The sequence below is a fragment of the Dipteris shenzhenensis genome, chromosome 22, assembly GCF_047967505.1.
Source record: "Dipteris shenzhenensis isolate YYH24624 ecotype China chromosome 22, Dip_SZ_1.0, whole genome shotgun sequence".
Classification (NCBI taxonomy): Eukaryota; Viridiplantae; Streptophyta; class Polypodiopsida; order Gleicheniales; family Dipteridaceae; genus Dipteris; species Dipteris shenzhenensis.
The window spans coordinates 33,938,792-33,956,944 of NC_141617.1; the positions used below are offsets into that span (position 1 = coordinate 33,938,792).

The 18,153-nt window shown below is 42.2% G+C and overlaps 1 protein-coding gene across 1 annotated transcript in view; it reads left to right on the forward strand.

Moving 5' to 3' along the window:
• The first annotated feature begins 4,372 nt into the window (after positions 1-4,372).
• The window catches only part of LOC147888030 (26S proteasome regulatory subunit 6A homolog B), a 54,987-nt gene continuing 41,206 nt past the window's right edge, over positions 4,373-18,153 (forward strand). The window contains exons 1-4 of the mRNA XM_087393196.1: positions 4,373-4,636; positions 4,732-4,848; positions 4,947-5,054; positions 7,900-8,091. Of these exons, the coding sequence (XP_087249322.1) occupies positions 4,514-4,636; positions 4,732-4,848; positions 4,947-5,054; positions 7,900-8,091 (540 nt within the window). The 5' untranslated portion in view covers positions 4,373-4,513. The remainder of the gene's footprint in view (positions 4,637-4,731; positions 4,849-4,946; positions 5,055-7,899; positions 8,092-18,153) is intronic.

Here is an 18,153-nt window from a genome sequence, read left to right on the forward strand (position 1 = left end):
AAGTGTGTTAATCTTGGAACGTGAGAAGTTGTTTGTTCTCTAGTGGGAGAGAGACAAGGATGTAATTTCTCCATGTTGAAACTTGGATAGAACATGAAATCAAAGCAAACAATGCCAACAATCTAATGCAAAGAAAAAAGGACCTACAAAGACCAAGGCCAAGAAATTTATGCACATTAAATAGATGTAAAAAACATTTGGCTTCCCATTAATGAAATTGCAAGATGGTTCTGTCTAACCCAAGGAGAATGCTTTTAGAGGGTTAGATAAAGATGATATATCGCATAATATGTGTTGAAACATTTATAAAGGGCCAATAGAGCTAGTATCTCTATACAAAAATACAAGGTGCCCAAAGAGAGCCCTTCTTGTGGAGATATGGTAGGAAAAGATGGATAGTTTGAATATAAAATTGGCTTGTGGAGGTTTAGATATGACATGATTCTCCCATTTTCTATTCCAAAGGGCCAAAGTCTCTTATGTGATTCTCCCATTTGTGGCCTCGCCTTGCCTATAACATTTTTGAAGTGTGGCCTTACCTTCCCTATCACATTTTTGAAGTGTAATCAAACTTGTAAACCAAGACTTGAACAAAACCTCTTGAAATCAAACCCTCCCATCTACCTACTACCTTCTTCCATATCCCACGTTCACCGTCCCTATCCCTCACTATTGGGTGTCCTTTCACCTCTTCCTCTCCAAAGCCTTAATTTTGAGCGTCTGATTTCTTTTGAGTGGAAACCTTCTTTATTTGTCCCTTGCCACCTTTGGATGGACTTTTCTTCCAATTCTTTATTTTGGCCGTGAGTACCTGCCTCTCCATTTTTATTATTTTTTAAAATTCAATAATTTCTAAGCGAGATTTGAGCTACTTAAGTTCCAAGTGTATATTCTTCATAACCTCACCATTGCTTCTCTCATCTATGTTTCCATCTCTTTCTCAAAGTGTTTGGATCAAGATTCACAAGATCTTTGAGGTTCTTTCTCTGGGTTTGTTGCATGGTCAATGTGACTATAGGGAATAATGATTCAGCATGCCTCTAGCTTAGAGGAGTCACTTGAACAAAATTCTTTGAAAGCCAATGGAAAGAGTATTGATCTTCAAAACCCAAACTTATGAGAATCCTCCTTTCATCCATATTTTGACCTTCATAGCATTTGTGTTGCTTCCATGGTTCTATCTTTGGTTTGGTATGAGCATTCCTATTCATTACATTTCAAATACATTTTGGTGGATAGAACAAGTATCTACAAGAATGAGTATGATATTTCCACTAGTTAGTTATAGTGAAAAAAAGGAATCCCTACTTTTCATTTGTAATAATCTCTTTTTAGATTGACAAAGATTTGGATGAACATTTACACTTTACTTTTTCTTATTTGATATGAAAATTGATTCAAATTACTTTCAAAATGTTTTTTAGTAATAAATTTGTTTGTAGGCGAGTTTCACAGAGAAGAGTGGAGTATAACCAAGAAGGAAAGCTTCCTCATAGGGGTCACTACTTCAAAAAAGTATATATCACGTGCCTTCAAGGGTAATTACTAAGCCTCAACTCTTTGTATGTCATAAGTGAAGGATACAAATTTGTCTTTAGACTTAAGAGAGTTAGGCCTATGTTGTGATTTATCATGGGACCCTCTTTGAATAATGGGATGAAATGTTAGAAATGGCATATTGTTGGGTTTGCAAAAGATGAAAGACTTTAAAGGTGAGAATCAAGCTTACCTATACAACTACATGGAGTTGAATCCCATAGCTCAACCTCACATTACTTCAAACTAAGTTTTTGTGTGAATTCTAGGAGTTTATGCTCTCCAATTTATTTTATTATCTTTACATTTTGTGGTCTTTATAGCTATAATTTTTCCATTCTTACTATTATTGTCTCATTATACTTAACATATTTTTACTTATCATTAATTTGTCATCTTTTAGACTGAATATCTTCTATTGAAGTAGAAAAGATAGCCATAAAAAAGTCTCACAAGAGATTTTGGGTTTACCATATAGAAATTGGGGAGTTCTTGTAGGTGGAGTCCTATGCTAAGACTTGCATAGCTACAACAAATGAAGTCATGACCACGATGGGATAGCTTAATAGTTTTATTCTAAGTAAGGAAGACATCAAATTGTAAGCTTGCCTTCCATGACTAATTCAAGAAAAAATAAAAAATTGGTGAACAACATCGGTATATGTAATGATGAGAATATATATGTGCTTGTGAGAATGCTAATTGGTAGCACAAAAGAGTTTGTATCTAGAGAATAGAATGGCACATTAGGGAAGGCTCAAAAGATCTATCCAAGAGGTGAAATGGTATCATATATCCATGAAGTATACCAAGTTGTGCATTTGACCTTCAACGCAAGGAATGCACCATCATTTTGCATGACATTGTCAATTAGAGGCATGATAAGGTGGGATACATAATAATAATGATAATGGTTGGGAAAGGATTTGTGTATGCAAGATTATGATTTTGGGGTTGAGAAAGGGCTTTGGTACATTAATGACCACTGATGGATCCTACAGTAGCCATAGTTCACCTCCAAAGCAAGATAAAGATAAGCCAAAATGGTTGCCAAATGCCAAACCCTATAAGGGGATGGCCTATACGGATCCCACAAAATGGCTACTCTTGCAGAGAAAAGCAAATGACCTATATGGTCATTGTTAAAAGTTATGCATTAACTTGTGATAGACATAACTAAATTGAAAACAAGCCTAAAATTCTAGTTGAAAACTAGAGAGAAAATTTTCAAGAGCATTTAAATAAAATTATGTTCATAAAATCTCACTTATGAAAGATGCTATGCCCGATTGATGCTCACTTTTGAAAGAGAGAGCTAGCATAATGCATTTAATTGCACACAAAGCAATCTTGGTTGAGAGCAATCTTGTAATGTGATGATGTCTCATGTTACCAAGCATTTGGACTTTAGGCAAAAACACATGGTCTCTTCAAGACATGCACTTAAAAGGAATTGATAATTCATAAAATGATTAGTCATGTACTTGTACACAAATATATTTGTGTCATTTTTATTTGCAATTTAACATTATACCAATACTTGATATTGCCAAGCATTTTGACTAGGTTGGCTACTAAGCCAAGATTTAGTGAAATGCTAAGGGATACTTTTATGAGTTTGGCGAAAAAGCAAAAAGACTATTTGCAATGTCCTAACTAATGATAGAGGATGATGCTCATTTAGGCATCACGATGAACTAGCTAATTTCTATTATATAAATCACACAGAGACACGTGAGAGGGTGAGTAGACCCAGAATGAGTAGACCCAGAATGAGCTCTTATACTCATACGAGAGCCTTTAAGCTATGATTAGGGCTAGTAATCCTAACATCTAGTAAATGCTAGATAGTAAAACTCAATAAGTGTGATGATGAAAAGGTGGCTAGAATTGCTAATTAGGACAATAGTGCTAGAGCCATCCACAATAACCTATCAAGGTACTGATTGTGATGATTGCATATGAATCATTAGCAAATACTAAGGCCTGGTAGTTGGGTATAGTGTTAAAGAAGTGGGAGATAATGTTATACGATTCATATGCAAATCTTGGCCATGGGTCAAGGTTAGTATAATGTAAATTGGATCAGGCATCTTTATTCTATTGATTTGTTGGTATGTGGACCATACGCAACTAGTATGGCATTCTCAAGCTCACTTGGAAGGAAATATTAGAGTTAATAAAACCCACTCATGTGAAATCACAACATAAGCGAGGTAGTTTTAAGATGGTTAAGCAAATAAGGCTTGTCTCTTTTACAACTTACAAGATAGTGAGTTTTTGACAAAGTTGGGGTAGTGTGGTAGGTAGTAAAGGCCTTATGTCATGGGACCTAAAAATGTTGGAAATCGACCATTTTGATATGCCTTGTAGTCCGGCCTTTTGAAATATGGAAGAAATACATTTGAAAGTCCCTCCCTTTGTCTGAATTATACTATTAAGAACTTGAGACCTTATGTGCTCTCTCGCTTGCTTTTTTCCCTCTCTTGTTATGTCATTGCCTATGCCATTTGGGATGCTTTTTTATTCCCTAATGAAGAGAAGCCCATTATTTGCCAAGGGAGCCCAACTACTAGAGTTTGTAAGAACATGGCAACAAAGATAAAGTTTCTAAGTCAAACTCACAAATTAAAAGGAATGCAAATTTGCAACTCATAAGACCTCACTATGAATCAACTGAAACAAAGATTCTTGGCCAAAATCCTTGGAATCCTAGAAGGAGGGAGACCCAACAAAGTAGCTAAGAAAAGGGACTAAAAAATAGGACATCGTAGAAAAATTGCCTCCTATTGGTTCCGAGCCGAAAGAAAGACTTGAAAGGGAAGCAAGCTTGGTATAAAAGGGATATAAATAAAAGGGCGAGTAAATTGTTGCTTGTTTTTCTGGTCCTGATTTTTTCGTTGAAGCAAAGGCAGATGCAGCTGCAGCTCGCTAGGTCTCTGATCTGAGTTGCCATCGCCCTTCCCAATCTCCTCTCATGGCCCTTTCCATCAGCGAGGCTGATATCTTCGATGACGCGAATGATGAATTGGCTTCCATGTCCACCGATGACCTAACTCGCGGTAGCCGCCTCCTCGACCACGAAATTCGCATACTCAAGGTATTTTTTTGTGAATCTCTTTTCTTGCAGAGCATTTGTCGTCCTTTTGCCTGCCTTCTGTCGTCGTCATAACGTATTCTGTCGCCTGTGTGCAGGATGAGAGCCAACGCCTCACCTTGGAGCTAGATGCTATCCGAGAGAAGACTAAAGAGAACCAGGAAAAGATAAAGCTTAATAAACAACTTCCTTATCTTGTTGGCAATGTCGTGGAGGTAATTGATCCCAAACCTGTTTATAGGACGGTTCGTACACGATGCTTTATGTGCAAGCGTAACATTTTCACGGTGGCCTGTTTTTTCTTGCTCATCAGATTCTGGACGTGAGTCCCGAAGATGAAGCAGAGGAGGATGGTGCAAACGTCGATCTTGATTCTCAGAGGAAAGGCAAATGTGTAGTGCTGAAAACTTCGACACGTCAAGTAATGACTGCTTTCCCTGAACTGATCATTAGCATATTTAACGTGTATAAAAATCATTCAACTAAGGATTTAAGAAGTATTTCTGGGTATATCGCTCAAGTTGTCAAGATGATTGACCAGTCCAAGCCATGCTCTCATTTTATCACTTTTAAGTCGAATGTGTTTGAAAGCCTATGATGCATCTAAATTCCAGGTGCTTGATTTTTTTGTGTGAGCTTGGTCGTGTGCGTTCATGTCGTTTACTGAATGTAATCTTCCTCTAAATGGTCTTTTTTTGCCTTTACTTTCCTTTAATGTAACTGAAATGCCATTCAAGTGCACTGAATTGCTAAGCTTCTTGAACAATGATCATCCCAACATCTTATAGGTACTTTCCATTGATGTAACTGAAATGCCATTCAAGTTGCACTGAAGTTGCTAAGCTTCTTGAACCATGATTATCTCGAACATTTTTAGCCACTTTACATTGATGTAAATGAAATGCCATTCAAGTGCAGTGAAATTGCTAAGTATCTTGAACCATTATCATCCCCAACATTTTTTAGCTACAAAGGTGGGGGATATTATTGCAAAAAAGGTTTAGCCGAGAAAATAAATTGGGACACATTGCGTAAATCTTTCATTGTAGTGGTCCCAAGTGGAGCCCGATTAACCCTTTATGAGGTGAGGCAAAAGGAGACCGAGTCTTCGAGAGACTATATTGCCTGGATTAAACATATGAACTCGCGATGTGAACCCCACGAGAGGATGAGTGATGCGCAGCTTCTACCACACTTCCTCATAGGGCTAGGGGATGCTAAGTTGAATGATCATTGTTTGCTATAAATCCCACCTCATTCGAGCTATGTAGCAAGACGGCAATACACCTTGGGGATAACATGAGGGAGAAGCTCCAAAAGGAAAAATCCTTAGCTTCTTCTGATATGTCCCAACGACAAAGGATTCAACCTTAGAGGTAACTAAGGATGGAAGCATGATGCCCGAGGTGCTAAACATGGAAGAGTTGGCCACCGATCTATGAAACAAGTTGGGCCAGCAATGGAACACAAAAGCATCAAAACAGGCTTCTAGCAACCCCCATCTATTTCCACATAGCGGATTGACTCCAAGTTAGCTTCTCCAAACTGAAGTACGTTTTTAAATTGTTAAAAGGAAAATTTGAGCATCACAGCTTCATAATTGAAAAAAGACATGATATTCGTACTAGCGAGCAATCTCACATATCTCTAGGGTTTATCGGTGGATACTTCATATTGACAAAATAATCTTGACCTTTTGCAAGTTGAGCTGTAACAATGTAAAGAAAAATATTTGTTTGGATTACTTTATTTTTTTACTGTCCTCAAATAAGTAAAGATTTTAATTATGTATCCAAAGATACATGCTAATGTGCTGAAGGACTCATAATCGTGTCAGAAAAGACCCAACAGAGGGTTTGTACAGCAGAAGACTCATAGTAATGCCAGGAGCTCACACACTGTGGTGTGGGGTGTGTGGAATCACAAACTTCTTTACTTAATGTGCATAAAATAGGTGTGCAGACTCATCAATAGACAATGAACCAGCCAGATAGAGAAACCACCAAAATATATATTTCCGTCCAAAACTATGACAGAATACAAAAGAGATAGATCCAGAGTCCCACCAATGGTGTGGTCCTCTGATCTTACCACAAGGTCCTTCTCCTATCAGCTGGCTATCTCTAGACTCGAGCCCGCGTGCTCCACCTCGAGCGTAAGTAGACTTTCGGTCCAAAGATCTCAGCACCTTGCTGCCCTAGTAGACAGCCTAGGCTCAGCCCCAAGTGAGCTCAGCCTGCAGCAACTCTGGCCCTGCTTTGCCTCCTGGATGTAGGCCCAAAGATCAGGCTTCTGCTGCTCCTGCTGCTCCTCTGTTTGCTGACTTGCTGGATGCTGAAATGAGGCCAAGAGCCTCTCCTTATATAGGCCCTAAGGCCTGCTGAGAAAACTGACCAGCCAGCCTCATACTGGGTGATCAGTCTGCTGCTGGTCCAGCCCTTTAAGGGCTCACAAAACTAGGCCTTTATGGCCCACACTTTTAGGGCTTTTGGCCCTCCAATCTAGGCAAGGGCCCAGCCCCTAGGTCAGCCCTATATAAGGCCTGGTTGGCTGCATCAAAGCAGCCCAACCAGCCTCTCTCCTGGCCGACCCATGTGCTGCTCTGTCCCGCCTCTGCTGCGCCACTCTGATCTGCCCACTTCCAGGCCCACTCCATCATTTGGATGCCCCGCCATCTGCACTGTAGTTCGCGCCATCTGTTGCAGCCTTCTTCTCTTGTGAGGTGCTGCCCATGTGGCAGCCCCCTCTCTTCTCTGGGCATCTTCTGCCCTAGGTCTCCCTCCCCCACGCTCTCCTCATTTGGGGGCTTACATATGGGGAGGCGACCTTTCCAACAAATCGGATATGCGTAGTACTTATTGAGCATAATGAAGTAAAACTTGTCATTACTTATGGATGATATAAGACATGATTAACTCGTGACACGTGGAGTGTATTTCCTTCAATATTTTCAGCTTGGCACTAGAAACACCTACATGAAGGGTGTTTTTAAACATGATTTACTTTTTCTTGGTCTCACACACATGGTCATGGACATCCATGCATGTGAATACTCTCATTTTTAATGCTATCTTCTGCTCATTCTCCCTTTTCTCTCCCTTCCTTTGAACTACTTTCTCGGAACCTTGCCATCTTGTCCTATACCTTCTTAAGGCATTCATTTTTTGTCATGGCTTGTTTTTCAGTATAATGATCAAAGTGATGAATGTTTTTCATGTCATGCGGTCTTGTTCAACTTGAGCTAACAACTTGGTGGGTGTTTGCAGACTATATTTCTACCAGTGGTTGGTCTTGTGGACCCCGATACTCTAAAGCCTGGGGATTTGGTTGGGGTGAATAAGGATAGCTACTTAATCTTAGATACTCTACCTTCCGAGTATGATTCACGAGTGAAAGCTATGGAAGTTGATGAAAAGCCTACAGAGGATTATGGTGATATTGGAGGTCTTGATAAGCAGGTATCTGTTGGTTTGTGTCATTCATATAGTTTGTGTTTGCTTGTTTATCGGTATTTCGTTTATAAGGCTATGTTTGAAACCCCTCTTGTGATGTTTTGGTATATCCTTCAGTTTATAGCATTTGAATGACATAACTCCTTGCCCTCTTCCCTTGTTAAAATGCACAAAAAATTCTTCAATAGAGAACTTCAAAACCTTGGATGGTTTAGAGGATAGATATACATGCATCTAGGTTGTGGCTTTTGGTAATGTGGTGGGTCACGTGATTGAGAGCTAGGGTAATGGATTTATGTGCACACTTAGTTTTTTTTGCTTTAACTTTTTCCACACGTCTATGTTTTGGATCGTTAATCACATTGTATGTCATTTCCATTTTTGGGATAAATTATCAAAAAATAAATATATGTGTCGATAAAAAATGTGGGAATGGTACAATTACTATTTGTAGGGGCATTTTAAGTCATTGGATGCCCTCACTCTTCACCTAAAAGTGCTGCAAGAGTTAGGATGTTCGTGACTAATTTAATCACGTATTAAAGTGTGAAGGTAGTCTGCTTTTGCTATGCATGTTTGTCCCGTGTGCTTTTGTAGGCTGGTAATAGTAACTTTACTTTTTTGTTAAGTTAAAAATGTGTGGAATAAGTAATATTATACATATTTTTTTGGGGCCATGGGTGCTAACTCAGGGTAACCAATTTGAGTAAGAACATCTTACATTGTATTTTTTTCCCGTCAGGGTCCTAAGTTTGAGCCTTGGGTTGACCACTTTCAAGAATTTGTTCACTCTTTGTCATAACGTGTAACAATGGAAACTTTAAAATAAGGAAACCTTCAACCAAGGATACACTTTGTCATACACCTATACGGGGAACCAAATTGGTGGATAATTATAAATGCAAGGGGTGCCCTAAAGAGTCCTTTTCTTGGAATAGCCTTCCTTTTCCAAGAGAATCCCTCTTGGAAGGATCTAGACGGTCCATGCTAGCTCTAGTCCAAACATTGTGTTGTTGCCATCGCTTGGCTAGACTGCATTTGAATTCTTAGATCAATATGGAGTCAAGATTCTTCCGGCCTCAACCCTAAGCCCTACTCGTCTATGTGTCTAGATAAATCCAAGAGCATGCCCAAACTCATCCTCTGAAAACACAAGATAGTGCAGTTTCAGGGTTGAAAACTATAGCATGGACTAGCTACTATGGCATCCCCATCAACGTCATCAATGCCAAAGGGTGGGTGTAGACCACATAAAAAAGATACAGATAATACACCCACTCCATCTTGAACATCCATTTGTGCATATATCTTTGAGCTGAGTTTCTGTCAGTAATCTGGACCTGAAGGCAAATAGTGTTACATCTCGAGTTAGCCATAGGCATTCGGTGTAGGAGTGGGCTGTTTTGGAGCATGGTTTGGGTGGCATTCCTAGCCCAAAGTCACGATTTTTGGTTAGAATATCCCTATCCCCATGCACCCGTAAAAGTAAATATTGGAATTGCTCACTTTTGTCAGATCAACATGGACTTGCATATTTTTGTTCCAAAAAAGTAGCCTTTGCTTGTCATCCAAGCTATTCCATAGCTCCTCACTACAAAAGGCAAGTCACAATTTTAAAACAAAATGTGACCTGGAAACCTAGCTATGACAAGCTTTTGGCTACATGTTTGCTTGCAACCTAAATGAGATAGCTTGGTCATCTAATGAAACATTGCAGCACAAAATTGCAAATCTGAACATGCGGCAATGGCTGCCATGCTATTGGATTAACAAATTGAACCCAAGGCCAATCCATGATTTCCACCCAGCTTTCGGAGATGCTTGTGCAAGCTTCGAGCCCTTAAGTAGCCTTTTGTGATGTGTCCACTTGTCCCAACTCAAGTTGGCACGTGGACATCAATTTTTGTGCAAAATCCAACAAATTCATTGTAGTTGCCAGTTTATTCTTGGAGACACAAACATATCGCTTATATCCGTCAATGTTTTGTCTTTGCAAGATTATACGTCCCAGCTGATCTCCAGTAATGTATTCTCTGCTTATGCTCCATCATATCCAGTACATCCTCTAAATTGAGGGAATTATTGAGTTGTGGGATCAGAACAGTGAGTCTGGAAACCAGTCGAGAAGGCAAGTATTCATTGATTCAGACCCTAGGATGGAGGGAGAAATAGTTGACGACTAAATTAGGGCTGGTGGCATTTCAATGTTGGGATTGGGATCAGTAGTAGGAGAGCAGGCTGAAGCTTCAGTGCTTGAGGGCAACAATCAGGTTTCATCAAGATCAGATTCAGTCAAGTCAGGAGGAGTTAATTTGAAGTTGTTTGGGCCCTATGCTTCAAGAATTTAGGGATTTGGCTAATTAAATCAAGCTCAATGGATCAAACTATGAACAAAGGGCTTGATCATCTTAAGAGAGGCCAAATTCAACAAGGGAAGAGAGCCATAGAGATTGAAGAGACCCATAGAGACTGCCCTTGAAGCAGCTCCTGATTCAGATGATAAATTTGAGCATCTGCCCAATCCTGAGGGATTTAAGGCATCTGCTATTAGGGCTCACTATATATATGGAGAGAGAGTTAATAAAGTGAACGATCCTCCACAGGGAGCAGTTCAAAAATTACGAGTCTTGAAATTGAAGTTCTATGTCAGAGATCTAATGAGTACAAAGGGCTGCCTATTGATTTAATGAGTCCTGAAATTGAAATTCTATGTCAGAGATTTAATGAGTACAAAGGGCTGCCTATTGAAACCGGCCTTCAGTTAACTAAAGGGCAGTAAACCATGACTATCTTAGCATTCCCACCTTCTACAGCCATGTTGCATCATTCCCAATCACTTCATTAATTAACTGCCACCGAAAAACACTTAGAAATAAACTGAAAATAACTGAATGGAGGCTAGAATGCCCTTGCTCAACGAAACATCACACGAGACACCCACTGGCCCCAAATGCCTTGGCGCCACTTTCGGTATTTATTTAATTCTTCTGAGAATGGAAATTGCTTTACAACAAGGGCGCACCCTTATACTGTTCTGCTTGCATTTTTCCACTACCAGAGTCAACACTTGGCCTCAGCCTGCATCCAGTTCCATTGCACCACTGGTACCCCAATGCCAGGGTCAAGGCTAAGGCATAACTCAACAACTGTGTCACTTGACTGTGACAAAGGCATCAGTGCAAATCCCCAGAATTGCTCAAATTACTTCAAGGCACCAATCTGTTCCCCTAGCACCAACCAGGCATACCCTCTGTGACTGGGTATCTACTTACAGTGTGTCATGCCCAGAAAGAACTCCAAACAACAAAATGCAAAGCAATAAGCTTCCATCAAGACCTCTACTCTGCTGAGCCTGAATGAGCCTGTGCCATAGTGGGCTCGAGCTGAAATGCTTCCAGGTAGAGTTGCAATACCCTAGGTGAATCTGCCAGTTCACCTTCCTCCATCCACTTGGCATCGAGTGCTGAGTAGTTTTGAAATTTGACTAGATACCTTCTGGAAACTCTACCTCTGACTGTCCTTTTACGGTGTGCCAGAATCTGTTCCGGAACCAAAATCTCATCAAGTTCCTCCACTTCAGGCTGTTTCTCATCAAGCGTATCTTTTGGCACATCTCCCTGGAAAGGCTTCAACAAACTCACATGAAAGGCATTGTGAATTGTCCAATGGTGTGGTAGCTTCAGCATGTAAGCTACATCATTTATCTTTTGCAAGACTTGGAAAGAGCCATAGTGCCGCATTTTCAGTTTTGTGTATACCTTATCCTTGCCTTTCATCCGCCTAAGTTTTGCTTTCTGAAAACACAGAAACATCCAATCATCGTTTTTAAAGACTAATGCACGTTGGTGCTTATGTATAAACGATGCCGACTAGGGATTGGCGGATGTTACTTCGATGACTCCGCCAGCACCTTATGAGAAATCAAAGTTTTTGGGTTCCGGGGGGAGTATAGTCAGCAAGGCAGTTGCAAAATCCAAGAGATCCAGCGGGTACTTTGGGATCCCGGTAGGGGACCAAACCGGGGAGCAAAGGAAAAGAGAAAAAAGTGAAAAAGTTTAAGGGAAAACTTTGCCCTCGTGACAGCTGCTCTTTAATGCTTCTCCTGACTTTTATGGAGGGCTGTTTTTACCTTTTGATAGGCTGCATCTAAGCTTTCCACAAATCTGTGCGCTTCGAAGATCTTCTCTTTGGTTGCAAAATGGGTGGTACCTTTCGTCAGCCTTCCACAATTTCAAAGGATGCTTTCCTTGTGGAAGAATGCACGGTATTGTTGTAGGCAACTCAATCAGTGGCAAAAATTGCTCCCATTTTGTTTGCTGATCTGAAACATAACATTTGAGAAGATCAAGGGCAGTAGAGTTTGCCTCTTCTGACTGTCCATCTGACTGGGGGTGGAAAGAAGATGAAAAATTCAGCGTAGTGCCCATGTTCTCAAACAAACCTCTCTAGAAAAGGCTGGTCATACGGGTGTTGTGATCACTGACAATAGAATAGATTGAGGCATCCTGTTGTAACTGGCCTTAGAACACTAAGGGCAGTGTATCTGTCTCTACTATCTCACAAAGATGAAAATACAGCCAACTTAATTGATTGCCTTTGTTCACAAACAAAACTCAAAACATAGAACTTCACTGCGCTGCATCATGGAACCATTCAAGCCAAGGGAGGCTAGAATGCTGCCCCTACTTAGAAACATAGAGAGTGACACCTGTTGGCCCCAACACTTGACGCCCCTTGCGTTATTTATTTAAACTGGTTAGCTCAAAGATACAAAGGGACTCCCTTCAAGAGCTCACCCGCAGGTGCAACCGAGTACAACGCCAACCCGTGGCTGTGCTAGTGACCAACTCCCAGTGCTATTACCTTGGTTCCTTTCAGTAGACATGCATAATCACAAGTAGACCAGTGAGAGCTGCAGAAATCCGCCATGAAGAGAATGAGGCTGCTCTCATAGGGGTGAAGTCTCAAAATAGAAAGGAAAGACAAGGAAGGGATCCAGGGCCTTCCAGGGGCTTCCAGGGGTGACACAAGGCAAGCAGATAGGCCACCAGCAGACACCTAGGCAAAATGAGGCGTGGGATTTTTAATGCACCTAGGGGGTCAGATGGCACACCATGACCCTAGTGCAAAGGAACCAATGACCCTATTTTGAAGGATCTCTAGGGGGTCAGTTTTTAAAGGATGACCCCACTGAACCAAACCAATGACCTTAGAAAATGAAACCACTCTAATAGCACCAAGAGTTGCACTTGTTGCACATAAAATCATAGGTACCTTTTGGGCATTAACTAAGCCCCCTAGCCTCGTACCCTAGGCCAAATTCAGTGACAGTTAGTTTAGACACTTCACCATCACCACCACTTCCCCGTGACACCTGTGGTGCTTGAAAATATGAGACATAAATAATCTCACCATCTGATCTGCTGTAATTTTCTTCCGCACTGGAATAAAGTGGGCCTGCTTGCTGAATCTGCAAATTATGGTCCAAATTCCATCATGTCCTGATGGTGTACGAGGTAGATCGAAAATGAAGTCCATTGCAATGCTTTGCCAGGGTCTATCCGGAATGGGCAATGCTGTTAGCTTTTGCCTATCATACTTTACTTTCTGGCAAGTGATGCATGTCTTGACATAAGCCTCTACATCCTTTCTCAAAGTGGGTCAATAGAAGAAGTGCTGCACACTTTTGATTGTGGCTTCAATGCCTCGATGTCCTGCATATGGTGGGGCATGACTCTCCATCAAAACCTTTGGGCTCAATTCCTTTGTGACACAAAGTCATCATCAGAAATCCATCCTTAAGCGTATAGTGCTCATGTTGAGCTCCCTCAACGAGCTGATCTAAATCCTTGCAAAATCATCATCATTGGCATACTGATCCTTCATGGCATCAAGTTCATTGTGGTATGCAATGGTGACAGCTGAAACTTGCAGTTTCTTTGACACTGCATCAGGAGTGGACTTCCTGGAAAGTGCATCTGCAACGACATTCTTCTTGCCAGGCACATGCACAATCTGAAAATGAAACATCGAAAGGAAGTTTGCCCACCGCATGTGCTTTTATGACAGCTTTCTCTAAGTGAGAAAATACCTCAAGGATTGGTAATCCGTCTAGACATAAAAATCAGCACCTAAGAGGTAATGCTTCCAAGTAGATAGAGCATGTATGACAGCTCCCGTATGGCCTCCACTTTGGCAAGATCCATCCTGACTCCATCCTTAGAGATTATGTGCCCCAAAAAGTGGATCTCGTGCATGAAAAATTCACTCTTCTTGGCATTAATCAGCAACTTATGCTTCCTGAGCTTTGCAAAAACAATTGTGAAGTGCTCTTTGTGCTCCGCCTCGTTCTTAGAAAACACTATGATGTCATCAAAGAATGTCCCGACAAAAGCTCTATGCTCTCTGGAGATTGTGTCCATCGTCCGATTGAAGGTGGTAGGTGCATTAGTCAACCCAAATGGAATCACAAGAAATTCATACAAGTCAAATGTGGTCCTTAAAGCTGTCTTATGCACATCCTTAGGTCGTATCCTGATTTGATGGTTGCCACTCTTCAACTCTATGCAACTGAACATACCCCTCCAACCTATCCAAGATATCATCAATCCTGGGTATCGGGAATCTGTTCTTAATGGTTATCTTATTCAGAGCCCTATAATCTATGCACATTCTCCATGAGGCATCCTTCTTTTGCACAAGCAAGACCGGGGAACAATATGACGAGGAATTGGGCTGAATTAACCCCTTCTCCAGGAGATCCTTTACTTGATTCATTATCTCCTCCTGCTAGGCTGCATCAACCCTATAAGGAGGCTTGTTTGGTGGGCTGCTACCTGGAATTACATCTATGGCATGGTACTTAGGTCGTTCTGAGGGTAATTCTTGTGGTAGGGAGTCGGAAAAACATTCATGAAACTGAAAAAGGAAATCTGTCCCCTCTTTATCCAGCTTAGAAAAATTACGATTTTCTTTTGCTTGCTGTTTTTCGGTTGCAAAAACCAAGTACGTAGAAATATGTTTTTTCATTACATTTGAAATGGCCAAAGCCGATACAACTGCAATGGATTCTCCCTTCAATTTAGCATCCAAAACATGAGGCTTCCCTCGGTGAGTCAACGTTGGGCAAGCCATATTTGCGTCACATAGCGGCCCCATCTCATTTGCCCTTATGCCCAATTTTCCAGCCATCTTTGGCGATAGAAAATTGGCTCGCGTGCCTGGATCAAAGAAGAATAAAGCGGTCTGGTCACATATTTTACCCCACGCTTTGCATAACTCCGTGGCATCCACATCCTGTATGGCTCCAGTGACATCTGGAAAACCAGCAATAGGTTTGGGCTTCTTACCTGCTGGTCATCCCTCTTTTCTCCTTTGTTCTCACTCTGATCTGACGAAGGAAACTTTCTCTTTCAGTGTGGGCATTCATGTGCTCGGTGGCCCTCTTCCTTGCATATGAAACATTTGTTAGCATCATAGAGGGCCTTCTTTTCTTCCTCTGACAATTTCTTTCGAGGCGATCCTTGCCTCTGTCGTGCAACAAATCTAGACTTGACGGGCTGTTCAAATCTTTGGAAATGCTTGTGACCTCCCTGCTTGCTGCCCCTAAACTTTTGTGCTTCCTGTTGGCTGCCCTTGAAGCCCGAAGTCTTCCCCTGTAAGAGGGCATAAGCTGTTGTGGCATTTTCTATCAATTGGGACATATTGGAGACTCTGGTTTTGGTGGAGTAGTCCCAAATTTCCTTTGGCAGCCCACAACAATACTTCTCGATGTGTTCGAACAGCTCCACACGCCTATAAGAACTCACGGGCAGCAAGGCTTCCCAAAACTTTTTATTGTACTCTTTGAGGTTCTTACAGTTCGCGGCATCCAGCTTATGCCATGCTGTCATTATATCCACTTCAAAAGTGGTGGTGAGCCAAGCAGATGAGAAAACTTGCTTGAACTCAACCCAAGTGTTAGGGGCTTTACCCTGCAAGAGCAACCATTGAAGTGCATCGCCCTTGAGGAATGTGGCTTCCTTCTTGACCTTGGACTGTGAAGTTCCCACCGGCATAGGTAGCATCAAATTGTTGCACAAAAGTCAATGCTTTCAGCTTGTTCCAAGTCCCATTGAATGTCTCAAATTTTACAGCAGCCCCACCCTCTTTGTAGTCTTTCAATTTGCCCTCGGGTGCAGTGTTGTCATACACAGGTAGCTGCAAATAAGGAGGTGGCATCATCTGGCCCAAACTCTGTGCATTACTGCCAACTCCCATAGCTGGATTGACCATTCTAGGCCCTATTCCTTGCATCTGTGGCATATTCTAAAGATATGACACCTATGACTGTCTTAAGACAGTCTTAGGTGAAAAACCTAATCCTAATAAAACCTATGAGTTTGTGGTGTGGCTCAACACTTCACACCCACATCTTTTGTGTCACCCCTCTCTCTCACTCTCTCTCTCCGTTCTTCTTCTCCCTCATTCTTTCCCTCTCAACTGGTATCAGAGCCTTCACCTCTCCCTCTCCACTCCTGTCTACCTCTCCCTCTACCCCTCCCTATCCCCTCGGGCCTCGAGCCCTCAGCAGCGAGCTCACAGCGGGGCAGCGCAGCGGGTAGCGCAGGCAGAGCATGCGGGTGAGCAGGGCAGCGCGCGCGGGCAGCAGCGGGGCAGCGCGCGGGCTGCAGCGGGGCAGCACGCGGGCTGCAGCGGGGCAGCGCGCAGGCATAGCAAGCAGCGCGGGGCAGTTTTAGCCGCAGCAGCAGCTAGCTGCGCGTGCGCAGCCAGTGTACCTTCGTACAGCCGTTGTACAGGCGTACGGCCGTCCGTACCGTTGTACGGACACCGTACAGGCGGCCGTATTGTACGGACGCCACCGTACGGACTGCGTCGGGAAGCCTGCGTCAGGGAGGTCGCTGCGTCAGGGAAGGTGCATTTCGAATTTCTTTTTTGGGATTTGTACCCTGCAGAGGTACAGCAGGTACAGCAGGTACATCAGGCATTTTTTCTTTACGGGGAAGAAGAAAAAGAGAGAGCACTCTGCTCTTCACATTCCCGAGTGTTCAGTTCTCAAAACTGTGTGTTGAAGGTACAGCAAGTACCCTCGTGTCCCTCGTGCTTGAGGTGACTAGTACCACAGTGTGTGGTGGTTGCACAGTTATCTTGTTTCGGGAAGGTCAAATGCCTTGATTTTGCAGAGGGCTTTTATGCTTTTGCTGAGTGCAAATCTCAGCTTTTGGGTGACATTTTCAAAGGGCTTTTGCCTGGAAGTTCATGCAGTGTATGCCTTGAGGCAGTGTGGAGCCAGGGTGCCCACATTGGTCTTGTTTCCGCAGTGTATTCAGTGACATTTCTGCAGGTCACATTTTGTGTACGACACCTTGAAAAATCTCAGTTGAGCCACGCTTGGCCAGGGCGCATCGAGCTTACTCGGTCCCTAACTGTCCATCGTTGATAGTGCTCAAAAGATTTTCTCTTCAGTGTTTGTACGTTGCGATCTGTGTTGTTACTGTGTACACAGGGCTGTTTATGCATCACATTGTCAGGTGAAAGTACCAGGAAAGCGCTGTATTTTGTATGCTACCTCAGTGTTGAGGTGTTTTTCACTTGGTACAGGTGTCAAATCAAGGGGCTTTTGCCCAGATTTTGCTTGAGTTACTGTTTGAGACCTTCAGATGCCTTTTATCCCCTTGGCAGAAGGGTGATTGCTTGGGATTTGTCCCATTTTCTGTTGCAGGTTTGTGACAGGCTGAAGTGTCTGGAGCCTCTTTTCAATGAACAAAACAGTGTATGACAAGTGGTTTATGCATATAAAATCAGTGCAATACCTCATCTGAGGTGGGAGAAGTGTCCAGGACAGCAGTGTTTTGTGCTTCGTCAGCTGATGATGCACTGATAAAGCACTTGTGGAACAGCTGCAGCATTCTGAAATTACTGTTTTATGCCTATTTGAGCACGGTACAGTGTGTCAGAAGGCACAGTAACTGGAGGGAAATTTTCTGTTTTGCTGCAGATTTTTTTTTGACAGTAAGAACAGCACTATTGTGAGTGCTCCTGGCTCTTGATAGAGCAGGTTTTTCTGAG